We start from the raw sequence: 13,135 nt of genomic DNA, 5'->3' as shown, positions 1-13,135 counted from the left end.
AAGGTGTCGGCTATTTGGAATTAGCGTGTCGAGCACTCGTACGTTTACCTTACATGTTATACTTATAAAGTTGTATGAGTAACCAAATCAGGACGCAGAAGTTATTTCTTAGTAATTTACCTGCTGTGGAGAGTACTGGTGCATTTTTTGCTGATGTTCATAGGAATGTCTATAGGCTGGCGTAATTGGCGCGTATCTGTTGGGGCCTGGTGCACTCGACCAAACTCCCATATCCCCGATTCCTACAAAAAAACATGATAAGTAAATAATATAAATCTCTGCAAAGAATGCTAATTAATAAATAACCTTGCTGATAATTATAACATCAAAATTAAACAGGTGATTTGTATATCAGACCTGGATGTTCAGGCATGCCATAGATAGGGTCAGGCCCAGGGTGGTAACCTGGGTATGAATGTGACGGATGCACATGGTGCGTGGGGTGCAGCGAAGCGTGAGGCGGTTGCGGCATACGCGGCCGCGGAGGATAACCTCCATAGTCATGGTACTCCGGAGCAGGAGGCGCTGCACCAGGATTCGGCACTGGCTGTGCACTGCTGCTGAGCCCCCCACCACTTCCTCCACCAAATGAAGCCAGTTTCTGAATTGAACTCTCCTGACCTACACTCCCTTGACTATATGTTTGCCTGTAACTAAGAAAATGTTAAATTATTATAGTACAAACTAAGGAAACATTTAAGAAACACAAGTAATTCTAATACTATCATGGATTAGATACAGAACCAGCCAGAATAATTGTTATAACAGATACCTAAAGCTATAGCCTTATGTCCATGAACGTGTTAAACGAATAATTGATGTATATGTTGTTCATTTCATTGCAGTAAAACCAAAACAGCTAATTCATCCATAGTAATACTTGGGTCAAAATTATTTTCGTTGCATTGTTTCTGACCACTCTGTCACGATATTATTTATCTTCTAAGAAATAAAAAAAAATGTGGAGCCAATGTTTGTTTTTTTCTGGTTAACTAATATTTATTTAGGGGCTGTTTCACCACCCATTGATTAGTGTTAACTGACGGTTAAATGTGATGCCGTCTCTTTTTGTTTTGTTCGAATAGACGGAGACGGCATCACATTTAACACTCAGTTAACACTAATCAATGGATGGTGAAACAGCCCCTTAGAGAGAAAATGCCACTAGGTTCCATATAAAAAAAACTACGTGCCATTTTATCGGGGACAAAAGCAAGACAATGAAAAGAATTTTAACCCACTTACCTATTTTCTGCAGAATCCTTATTTTCTCCTGTTACCCCCGAATTTGAGCTACCAGCAAAGCTGTCTGTTCCACCAAGATCAGTAAGTCCTTCCAACATACCGCTTCCATCGTCACCAAATAAATTGTATGAGTCCATCACTCTTTTAAGAGTGAATTAAAATAATTTGACTTTGAAGAGTACTATCATTATCTGATGTGCCCATTTTAATCTGAAAAAAAAAAGGAAACTAATGAACTAAAATAATTTCTTTGCTCACCCCCGACCTTATGATAACTATGTGTTTTTCACCGTTTACCTTTACTTGCCCGAATTTCACTTGCCATACCAACGTTTGCCATAAATTATATAGAACCGGGCTGTTTTCAGGACTTTTCTAAATGTCATCATATAGAATGCAGTAGGTCAGGTTAGGTTAGTTTAGTTTAATATCAACTCTGAAGAAATTACTATTTCAGAAATAAATTACTTTATGGCAAATGAAAATTCTAGAAAACGATACATTCGGGCATATGAAATTCGGGCAAACGATAGAGAACCATTTTTCACCTATGATGAGTTCTGTGACACTTGTGTACTTTTTAAAAATTTATAGCAATATCAGTGACCATTAAATAGACTCCATCGAATACTTACGACAGAAAAATATTTATTTTTTTAAATGACGAAATGTGTGAAACGGAACAGAGTAGCGACGTGATACAACATTATAGACAATTCCCGCGGTTCATTCTTAATAATCATAATCATAATAATTTATTCATTTGTCCAATATTGGTAACATTTATTTGGTCTTAAATTTATTTTTTGAGTATCACTATGTGGTGCCCCAGGGCATACAAATATTGCCTTATATTAAGCCTATTTACTATTTTTTTAATTAATACATATTAAATATATATATATAGTATATTCTAAAAATTCCCTGATGGAGTAGTACGCCTTTTCGGCCAAAAAAATATTTAGTTTTTTCTTAAATTCGTATATGTTGTCAATATCATGCAAAGCCCTCGGTAATTTGTTATATATTTTGGGGGCCATTCCAAGCACGCTCTTCTTAAGTAAAGCTGTTTTAGATTTCATGAGGCAAAGTTTGTGTCGAAGGCGTACACTATTATAATTCATAAATAAATCCATATTAGTTCTCACAAATACACAGATTTCGTTGTACAGACGTGGCAGTGTTAATATTTTGAGATTTTTAAAGTGTGATTTGCAAGAATCGGTTCTCCGCAAACCACACAACACAATGACCTGATACATTTTTTTGCGCTTTGAAAGCCATGGCCCACCTCGTAGCGTTTCCCCAAAATATAATGCCGTACCTTATAAAAAATACCTAAAAAGTACCTTATAAAAATATTATGTCGATGTTACATAGGCATGATACGCAGTTAGAACTGTTGAAACATTTACTACTTACTTTCCTGAGATTATACAATGCATATGAATATTTATTTAGTATCTTACATACGATTTCAATTTGATTATTCCATGCTAACTTATTATCTACATTTAAGCCTAAAAATTTTGTCATGTCAGTTTCAAATCAAAATCAAAAAATTAAAATCAAAATGGTTTATTAAAAGCAAAAACAAAGTTTCACAGATTGTTTGTCCCTTATATGCTATATTTAAATTAAACGATTCATTCCGCCTCTGTCTGAAAGACATGACTGGTGGGTGTTACTAATGTTAATATTAAGATTATTATTTGTCAGCCATTCAATTATTGTAATTAATGTCCTGTTGATATTTACTTCACAATCTGTTAAACGTTTACCAGTAAATAACACTGTACAGTCGTCAGCAAATGGAACTACAGGTTGATCAATAACCTTTGGTAGATCATTGATGTAAATGAGGAATATCAAAGGACCCAGGACGCTGCCCTGTGGTACATCGTAACGTATTTCTCTAAAAGCTGTCGAGTAAATTTTCTCAGTTTTCGATTTAATACATAATTTTGATATCTGGGTTATCTGTTTACGGTTACTTAAGTAAGATTTGATTAAATTATATGCATTACCTCGCACACCGTATGCATATAGTTTGCTGAGTAGAATGTTATGATCGACAAAATCGAAAGCTTTTGTCATGTCCATACACAGAGCTGAAACTGGAACTTTTTTATTCATCTGAGTTAGAGCGACTTGCATTAGATCGAAAATAGCTTTATTTATTGACTTATTCTTTCGAAATCCATTTTGCTCTTCAATAACAATGAACAAGATATTTTAAAATTTTAAACTAAACTTGCAAGATTTTGTACACGCGGACGCAGCCATCTTGTGCCTCTTATGGCCAGTGCTTGTCTGTCAGTATCACTGTCAGTAAGAGTGCGTCTGCCTTGTATACGAGTTGAGTTTCCGTTGTATTTTCTTTGCATTGTATTTTGTTATTGTTAATTTCTGTTATTATTGTTGTTGACTTTTGTTACTGTTTCTTTTTAAGTTTGATGTTATTTTTTGGCAAAATGCGAGTTCGAAACGCGTCAGTGTAGTGTGGTGGTGGTGATAGATGGGTTTGTGTGATTTGTGTGTGTTCTTACAGTGTGGAGGTGGAGGAACTGCATGAACACGCATATTTTGCATAAGATTAGCTATCGTAAGGTCGCGGGTGAGCAAGGAAATTCTTTTAGTTCATTGATATGGACCTCCGCAAAGTAACGCCTGATTCAATAAATTATAACTACAATAGTTGGACATATGGTATCGCGAAGTTTTTTTGTAGATATTAATATATTCTTTAATATTGTAAAACATTTTTTTGTACTATCATCATCAATAGTTTCCACAGCACATGCGATGAAAGATGTTTCATGGCAACTTTTTTGACACTGAGTTACATTGCTGTAGTTTTAGTACGGAATCCTATTATTTTTGCCTAAGGCACATAAAGTTTAAAATAGGTCTAGTACTTTTTGAGTTAATTCGCAACAAACATCCAAATCTTTCCTCTTTATAATATTAGTATAGATATAGATATGCGTGTTCATACAGTTCCTCCACCTCCACACTGGAAGAAAGAACAGACAAATCACACAAACCCATCTATCACCACCACCACAAACACTAACGCGTTTCGAACTCAACCAGAGCTCATTTTCAGAGCAACACAACCGTCATAACTATAAAACTACCTTGAATTTTTATTTATTTACTGTAAAGGCGTATTTTAATCCTAACTATTATTAAAATTTATTAATATGTTGGTTGTGGGTAGTTTTGTTTAAGAAAAAATATAGGTGGGTACTTTAAGTAGTAACAGTGACAAATTAAAAAGTTTGATGTGGTTTATATCTGACATCTGGTAGTATGGTGTACGGTTGTGGTGCTCTGAACATGAGCACTGGGTGAGTTCGAAACGCGTCAGTGTATTGTGGTGGTGGTAATAGATGGGTTTGGGTGCTTTGTGTGTTCTTACAGTGTGGAGGTGGAGGAACTGTATGAACACGCGTATCTTGCATAAACTTAGCTATCATAAGGTTGCGGGTGAGCAAAGAAATTCTTTAAGTTCATTGATATGGACCTCTGCAAAGTAACGCCTGATTCAATAAATCGTTAAAAAATGTGTTTCTGAACATAAAAAACTATTCTGTCTGCCTTAGCTCAGACTGGTTATGGATATTTTATTTTATTTATACAGTGCATCCGAAATAACGATGTAAGAAGTGATACATGGAACAGTAGGAAGAATTTGACCCCTGTTTTAGTTAAATGTGTGATATTTTTGTTAAGAGCGTTTATACCTGCTGAGCTGGGAATGTTGCATTTTTCTTAGTTTTTCTAAATTATTCCATAAAAATTGAATGAAACTTAAAAATGTATTCTGATAGAACTCTCAACTCAACTCAACAACAAAAAATCAATTCGGTTTTTTTGTGTTACCTAAGAACTCCTTCATTAAAGAACCAATTTATTTATTTTTTTCTTCAATGGCATGAAGTATGTACCCCCAATTAGGTCCCACTGTAACCCAGTCAGGATCTAATGAGTGGAACTCAGAGAAATTGAGGACTTAGAATATTGTACATTCATAGTCATGTGGGTAGGTATATTTAGTAGTACCTCGTGCATTTGCTCTTGGGAATCACCATTATTAGTGAAGTGGAATTGATGAGGAAGCCCACAAATGGCCACTGTAACTATTCAATAACAACTATTTCACAGGTTATATTCAATTACTCTAACATGGTTGCTAAGCAATTTAGACTTGTCACAATGCATTTGGTAAAGTGGAACAGATGGTGAAGCACCAGGGCTCCTCCAAAATCAATGTCTGCATTGGAAAAAGAAATATTTTGTAAAGGGTGATGAGCATTTTCTATTAAGCTATTGTAATTTAAATTAGTTACACTATAAAGCGAGAAAAAATATATAACAAAAAAATTAACTAATAAACAAACCATGAAAATATTTTTTTATCAGTTTAAAGTCAATGCTTCAGTATGAGCCAGGGAGTAGACCTGTAGTTGCTACCATACCTCCATACTTTCTAAGGATCTTCTATCACTCCTGCTGGCTCAGGCTAAGGCACTGGGCTTAAACTTATAGAAATATATGTTTGTTTTTTTTGTAGTTGGTTCATGAAGACTAAACACACAGTGCATTATGCTCCTTAGGATAACACTAGTCTGTATACTAAAGCGATTAAAGGCCTATCCCAAGGGTTATGAAAAATATTTTTTGATGGGAACTAAATCATATTCTATTTGTTACATTAAGGGGCTGTTTCACCATCCATTGATTAGTGTTAACTGACGGTTACACGTGATGCCATCTCTATTTATTTTGCTTGAATAGACGGAGACGGCATCACATTTAACCGTCGGTTAACGCTAATCAATGGATGGTGAAACAGCCCTTAAAAGTACTAACAGTAGAGTAATAATCGTCATTTAAATAATTATACTATTAATCAACAATTTCGCAAAAAATATATTATTTCAAATAGAAAGTAAAACAAGGAACTTGCTAGAGGTATTTTCATTTCTGGGCAGTGTTTGGTCTAAACCTTGTCAGTCTCTTTTATGTTTTTTTTTTTAATCCTCCAAAGAAGCATAGATGCCAGTAGTATATATACTCAGTGGCACAAAATTTTTCCCACTACATAAAAAATTACTTACTTATTACTGCATACATTTGAGGGCGGGATTTTTTGGTGCTCAGTACAGTATAGTATAGTATACAAACAAAAAAAATAATACATTTGACTAAGATGTTTAGGGTTTAAACTCTTCCAAATTTTCCAGTGTGTCACATCCTGAAGTTATTATTCAGAGGGATTATTCCGGAAACACTAGAAACATGATTCCATCTATAGATAACAAATGCTAGTTTAAAAATTAAGGTACCTAGAATCCTCCAACAAGGCTGGCAGTAACAGAAGAGCCTTTATTATACTTAGTTTTTTTTAGCATTAGTAAAAGGGTAAACAATCTTGACAAGTCTTTTTATTGAAAAACGTTTTTAAAAAAACAGCAACTATTACTTACATTACCAAAAGCATGTAAATGATGATGTCCTTGCTGATTCTTACATATTTGCTGTGACTTTTTTTCAAGTGTTTTTCAATAAAAAGACATCAAGATCGCTTACCTTCTTTCTAATGCTAAAAAAACAAAACAGGCAGGTATAACACCTTGGAAAAATACAGAATAGTAGAAAAAAAAATTGTATATATCCTTAAAAATAAGACTTATGTATTATTACTAACAAACTACAGATCTATTTTTTTTATCAAACAGCTGGAAAACAAGCGGGCGGGTCACCTGATGGTAAGGGATCACCACCGCCCATGAACACCTACAGTATTATTAGGAGTGCGGCCGGCAACGCTCGCCTACACTCGCCTTTTGAAAGTACCCAGGTATTAAGATATCCTGGTCAGCAAAAAAGTTTTTTTTTTTTTAATTTCATTTTGATATCATACAGATCATAAAACATATATCTCCGTAAAGCTTTTATCTGGCAAAGTATTTATTTGCTAAAAGGTATAAAACAAATAATATCTTAAATTTAGGTGAAGTTACAAAACATTATGAAACATCTACTTCAATTCAATTTTGAATTAACAATTTTTTTTTATATGTATGTTAACCATGAGGTTCACCTGAAGTAAAGTGATCATTTCAGCTCATGGGTACGTATAGCACCAGTGGCAGGGTTGGTGCACTGCCAGTCTTGCAAAAATAACCTTTTAATAACAATATAATATAATATATTTTTAAGGCAGTTTGAATTTACAATTTATTAAAGATCTATTTATTAACTAAATTTCTCATAGATCATTTTTTCATGTTTTTTTTTTACCAATATTAACCAATGAAGTGTTAAAATAAAGTCAAGCAAATTTTATTTAAGCCAGAAATATAATAATTTAAGTCCGTTATCTAACGCTCAGTTTGGGGGCAACCTAAAATACTTGTTGCTTCACATAATTAGTTAATTCATTGAAGTAAGTGATTTGTCAAAATAAAATTATTCTTTGGTGAAGAAATAAGTAGTATTCTTTTTTTAAATGATAAAACCTTTTTCATGTCTTCTATTTTTTTTAATCTATTGGTTTCTTGACATATTTCTTTTCTCATTAATTTTTCATAGTATTTTTAAAATCGATTTTTACAAGTAGGCAACGAAGTTTGACTTCATATAATTTGGAAAAATATTGTTAATTTACAACAATAAATAAATTCTTTCATTTCATAATAATTTAAAAAATCACTATAGTAGAGCTTTGTTAAGTATGAATCAGATCTTTTGAAATGTTAGTGAGTAAATCAACTTCATTTTTTATCAATTCAGATTATCAAAACTGCCCCATCATTTGCCCCTAAACTGAGAGTTAGATAACGGGGTTAAATAATAATAAAACTAGGCACTGCCACAGTCAATCTTGATTTGTCCAAAGGAAGATCTTGAGTTCTTCTACAGTGGCTTCAGCTTATTTGACTAAGGGGAAAAGCTATACGCTTATGAATAAGATTAACATAGAGCGATATAACTTTTTCCTTCAGGCAGATAGCATATTTTGTGCTGATGAAGTGATGAATCCCATTTTTCATCTCAATGAGAAAATACGTATACTTTACAATTAGTACACTTCACAAAAAGATAAATTAAGTAACCTGAAACTTATAATAGAAAAACTTGTGTGAAAGTAGTAATGAATGGTAGCAACATTTTCTCTAAATAAAAAAACAGTGCAAATTGCAAGTTCCAAATTATTACAGTTATGAATTAACTATTTATTAAAAAAGGGTATCACAAATAAAAAGATGTACAATTTATAAAAATATTTAGTGTAACGTTATCATCGAATTGAGTAACTTAATTTCCAGTTTTCTTCTGATATATATATATATAAAATTATTTTACAAAGTTCTTGAAATGAGCGCATTAGAAAGGTAACAAAGGTAAGGAAAGCTGTAGTTTATACGTATATAGTACGATGTACATACAACAGTCAGTATCTTGCAACCTATGTCCTCATTATAATATAGTATAGCATTAGACAATCATTAATAACCAAACCAAACAATTTTGATAAAATAATATAGTTAACGTAGCTATTACTTACCGAAAACGCCACACAACAAGGTTGATCAGTGATCACAAAATGGATACCATATTCTAAGAAACGGGGATCAATTAAAATGCCTATCGAATATTGTCAACTACTTTGTAATACTATATCAGCAACGCCAGCAATAGTTTTCTAACGTATTAAATGAGATTCAACTCTTAAAACTGCAGTAATACTTGCACCACTATGTAACAATTACGAACGCCATTACACACCGTCCATTTTGATTCCCAAATGTTTTTTTTTTACTTGAGTGCCCGGATTGAGATTGAACTATACATCCTTCGGCCATATTGATAAAATAAGTTTCATAGACTAAAAACGACAAAATTATTTGTACTGTTGGCTATTCTGACTTTCTTCATGAAATTAACCTTTATAGTAAATAAACGATTCCTTAAATGTTAAATGAAGCAATTCTGTGGCTTTTGCCATTTATGTAATGTACTCTGTGTAGTATTGTCTACGGTTTTCACAAAAGTGTCAATCAAAAAAATGGTGTGCCTGTGCAGCTCGCAAAGATGCTACTAAAATTGTATTGACTTCTCAAAACAGAAATACAACAGAAGCATTCGTACTAATTACTATCTGTTAAAACAATTTCTTGCTAGAAAACGATATTCCAAATGATGATGAAATTAGTTGACCAAGTGGTTCGAAGTTTTAAGGTCGCCAAGGTGTTCAGGGAAAATACAGACAAAATAAACAGTATAGATTTTTCACCAAGTGGAGAGACTTTAATATCGTGTAGTGAAGATGACCAGATAGTTATATACGACTGTGAAAAAGGCACCCAGATGATAACAGTAAACAGTAAAAAATATGGTGTTGATCTAATACACTTCACACATGCTAAAAATACTGCAATCCACAGTTCTACTAAAGTTGACGATACAATCAGGTATCTCTCGCTCCACGACAATAAATACATCAGATACTTCCCAGGGCATACAAAGAAGGTTGTGACATTATGTTTATCACCAGTGGAAGATACATTTTTATCTGGATCTCTAGACAAAACACTACGCTTGTGGGATCTCCGATCACCAAACTGCCAAGGATTAATGCATTTGTCTGGGCGACCTGTAGCTGCATATGACCCTGAAGGCTTAATATTTGCAGCTGGAGTTAACTCTGAAAGTATTAAACTATATGATCTACGGTCATTTGACAAAGGCCCTTTTGTAACATTCAAACTAAATCAAGAAAAAGAATGTGATTGGACAGGATTAAAATTCTCACGTGATGGGAAAACAATGCTTATAAGCACAAATGGGTCAATAATTAGATTAGTAGATGCATACCATGGTACTCCACTACAAACATTCACAGGCCATCTTAATAACAAAGGTATACCAATTGAGGCATCTTTTAGCCCTGACTCACAGTACATATTCAGTGGCTCCACTGATGGAAGGGTTCATGTCTGGAATGCAGATACTGGATACAAAGTCTGCGTCCTTAATGGTGATCATCCAGCTCCTATACAGTGTGTTCAATTTAATCCTAAGTTTATGATGTTAGCATCAGCATGTACTAATATGGCATTCTGGCTGCCCACTATTGATGATGTTTGAATAGATGTATATCCATGTCAATTATATATTACTATGTAGTTTAAGACATTGAGCAAGTTTACATTATAGTCTATCATAAGAATTTTTAACAACAAATTCGTAAGTAGGTATAAGCTATATGCATTACTTCATTGTTTCAAAGACAACTGTACTGTACTATGTGAAAAAAGAAGTGAAATTTTGTATTTGTACAATAACTCAGTACATGCATTTAGTTTTCATTCCATGTAAACATAATTTGTATTTTTATTATAATATTGTAAGTTATATACTTTACCTGGCTACCTAGTGAAATGATAAACTGAATTGAAAACACCTAATTTTCTCTTTTATATAAATATAATTTCAACACAAGCCTGTAATTTTATTCATCCATAATTGTAGGGATGTTGACAATTGTTTCAAATGTGCATGTTAATATTGGATAGTACAAAAGATGTATGACAAAATGATATTGTTTGTTATTCCCAAGAAGAATTAATAGTTGTGTTATAAGGGAGGGATTAATTATTGTGCAGAGTCTATAGTCCTAGCATTTGAAATGACATATAATGCTAGAAATGATGTAATCATTATGTGTGTACTAACAAACTTAATACATATTTTCAATATAATGCCCATTTCATAGGTCACGAAAATACACGTAACCCGGTAATAGTTGAGCCATATAAATGAGGGCTATCGCGTATGAAATCGCCACTAGAGGCGCTAGTGTAGCGTGAGGTCTCCGAAATGTCAAATCTCATAGTTCTTGGGTGAGCTACGCGGGTTTATTTATAATTAGAATAATTTTGTGAATATTTTGCAATATCTGAAATTAATTATGGCGAATATGCGTTCCGGGGCAATGAATGTCTGTGTTTTGAGACAGTTTTGTCTTTCGGAAACCTTTGTCCTCCCTTTTTTCCGAACAAAACGGGGACTACACAACGCTGTGGCATGCTCGTTATTTTTATGGTACGGTTTTAAGGTGTATTAAATATGATTTTAATCTAAACTTTGTTTTCACGCCCGTAATAACAGACTTTGAAAGCCATACTTAAAAACCTCACGCAACAGTGCGCCATCTAGTGAGACAAAAAACGATAGCCCTCATTAGGCCTTTTGTGGTCCAATCCACGAAAATTCAATAATGGCGAATATATGCTAATAATAAATTCAATATCACGGCTGCATTCTTTTTTCACTTTGCATGACGTTTCTCACATGTTTTTACCTATGTTGCATGTATTATAAATAGTCTTATGACAAACATTTAATTAATTATTACAAAAGACACGCACCAAACGTCATCGCCAATTACAAAAAAAAGTAAACTTCCTGACTCATTTACTAAAAATTCACTGCGTAGTTTCCGTGTTTCTTTTCATATTTCTAAAGTACACATGATCTAGAATAACAAAATAAATTATAAAATAATTTGATTTGGTGAAACATAACAATAATGAATAAAAGAAATTTGTTACGGAAATTCGTCATCACCGTTGCAGCATCGTCAAAGTTAAATTTATCTAATGTTCCTACTACCTACCGCGATCGAGAGGCAGCGCATTCTTTCCTCAAGATCTGTTGCTAATAGGGGCAGAGCGCATGTCTACTTTTCCCACGCAGAATTATCAAATTTTGGATTTACATTTGCTTGTGGACGCTTTGTCACACTTTTGCATCATTACCAACAACAAAGAAAACAAGGAAAATACCAATATTACATATTTTTTAACTATTTAGGCCGGTGTATTTTATGAACAATACAATAAAAATCGCTGGCGGTGCTCTTTCAGGATTAGTATTCAGTTAAAAAATATATATGAAATCATGTTCATCATAACCATCGTCGTCATTGCCATTTGTTTTGTGTTAATGGTAATGAGTATATGCGAACGGCAATGACGAAATTGTGTTTTTATCTTATGGAAATTACGATTATATGTGAAGTTTGCTTTTAAAAAGTATTTAAATTGGTTCATCGGTACCCCGCGGGAACTATGCAATTTCCCGGAATAAAAACTATCCTACGTCCGGGACTCAAAAGTATCTGTATACCGAATTTCGTCTAAATCATAGTCAAAATACCACAAACGGGACTAATAACGCTAAAACACACGAGTTTATTTACCTCGACGTTTCAACCACATTACAGTGGCCGTGGTCACGAGTAGACTGAAGTGTAGGGTGTCAAGTCTGCCTAGCAGCGCGATCCCTTCGAACTACCCGCACTTGATCACAAAAAGTACCGGCACTCGTATCTCGAACTACCCGCACTTGGTCATTCTTATTTATTACCCCATCACACCGACACACAAGACTAACAACGTCCGATCGACCCTCCGAACAGTCATCATGATGCCGACACTTATTTATAACAAGATTCTATGAAGACGAAAGCTTTATATCCATCATCCCTGTTAAAATTTTTGTACTTTTTGATTTCAACCGCTTCACGTACCATTCTTGAGTACAAATGACATTGCTTGGAGAGGATTTTGGGATTGTGAAGCTCAATCCAGTGGTTTGGTCCTGACTCTAATAAATGTTCGGCTATGGCTGACTTATTCACTTGGCGATTTTTAACAGCTGCAATATGATCCTTGACTCTCTCAGCTATTGTTCTTTTCGTCTGTCCTATATAGGTAGGAAGTACCACAACTACAATCAACCTTATTAACACCAGGTGTTTGGAAGGGAACGACATCTTTGGGTTGCCAAAGTCACGAGGCATATTAGAGAT

At 33.9% G+C, this 13,135-nt stretch overlaps 2 protein-coding genes across 5 annotated transcripts in view; one reads left to right on the top strand and one right to left on the bottom strand.

Annotated features, from left to right (window-relative positions):
- The window catches only part of LOC141426579 (uncharacterized), a 44,357-nt gene extending 35,251 nt beyond the window's left edge, over positions 1 to 9,106 (bottom strand). For 2 of the 4 annotated variants that reach the window (XM_074085587.1, XM_074085589.1), the window contains exons 1-4: positions 8,825 to 9,106; positions 1,246 to 1,455; positions 358 to 653; positions 121 to 242 (exon numbers count right to left, since the gene is read on the bottom strand). In XM_074085587.1, coding sequence (XP_073941688.1) covers positions 121 to 242; positions 358 to 653; positions 1,246 to 1,382 — 555 coding nt within the window. In that variant the 5' untranslated portion in view covers positions 1,383 to 1,455; positions 8,825 to 9,106. The remainder of the gene's footprint in view (positions 1 to 120; positions 243 to 357; positions 654 to 1,245; positions 1,456 to 8,824) is intronic. The other 2 variants (XM_074085590.1, XM_074085588.1) reach the window with 2 other exon arrangements.
- Positions 9,107 to 9,263: 157 nt separating this feature from the next.
- Wdr82 (WD repeat domain 82) lies at positions 9,264 to 11,582 on the top strand. Its single transcript, XM_074085598.1, has one exon. The coding sequence runs from the start codon at positions 9,457 to 9,459 to the stop codon at positions 10,405 to 10,407; it is 951 nt and encodes a 316-aa protein (XP_073941699.1). The 5' UTR covers positions 9,264 to 9,456; the 3' UTR covers positions 10,408 to 11,582.
- Positions 11,583 to 13,135: the final 1,553 nt, after the last annotated feature.

The sequence above is a fragment of the Choristoneura fumiferana genome, chromosome 3, assembly GCF_025370935.1.
Source record: "Choristoneura fumiferana chromosome 3, NRCan_CFum_1, whole genome shotgun sequence".
Classification (NCBI taxonomy): Eukaryota; Metazoa; Arthropoda; class Insecta; order Lepidoptera; family Tortricidae; genus Choristoneura; species Choristoneura fumiferana.
Note: the sequence above shows the minus strand (reverse complement) of the source record. Positions and strands in the feature narration are given on the sequence as shown.

What these genes read in the sequence shown, in the direction of transcription:
- Wdr82 (XM_074085598.1), top strand. Translation starts at nt 9,457, where the DNA reads ATGATGATGAAATTAGTTGACCAAGTGGTTCGAAGTTTTAAGGTCGCC.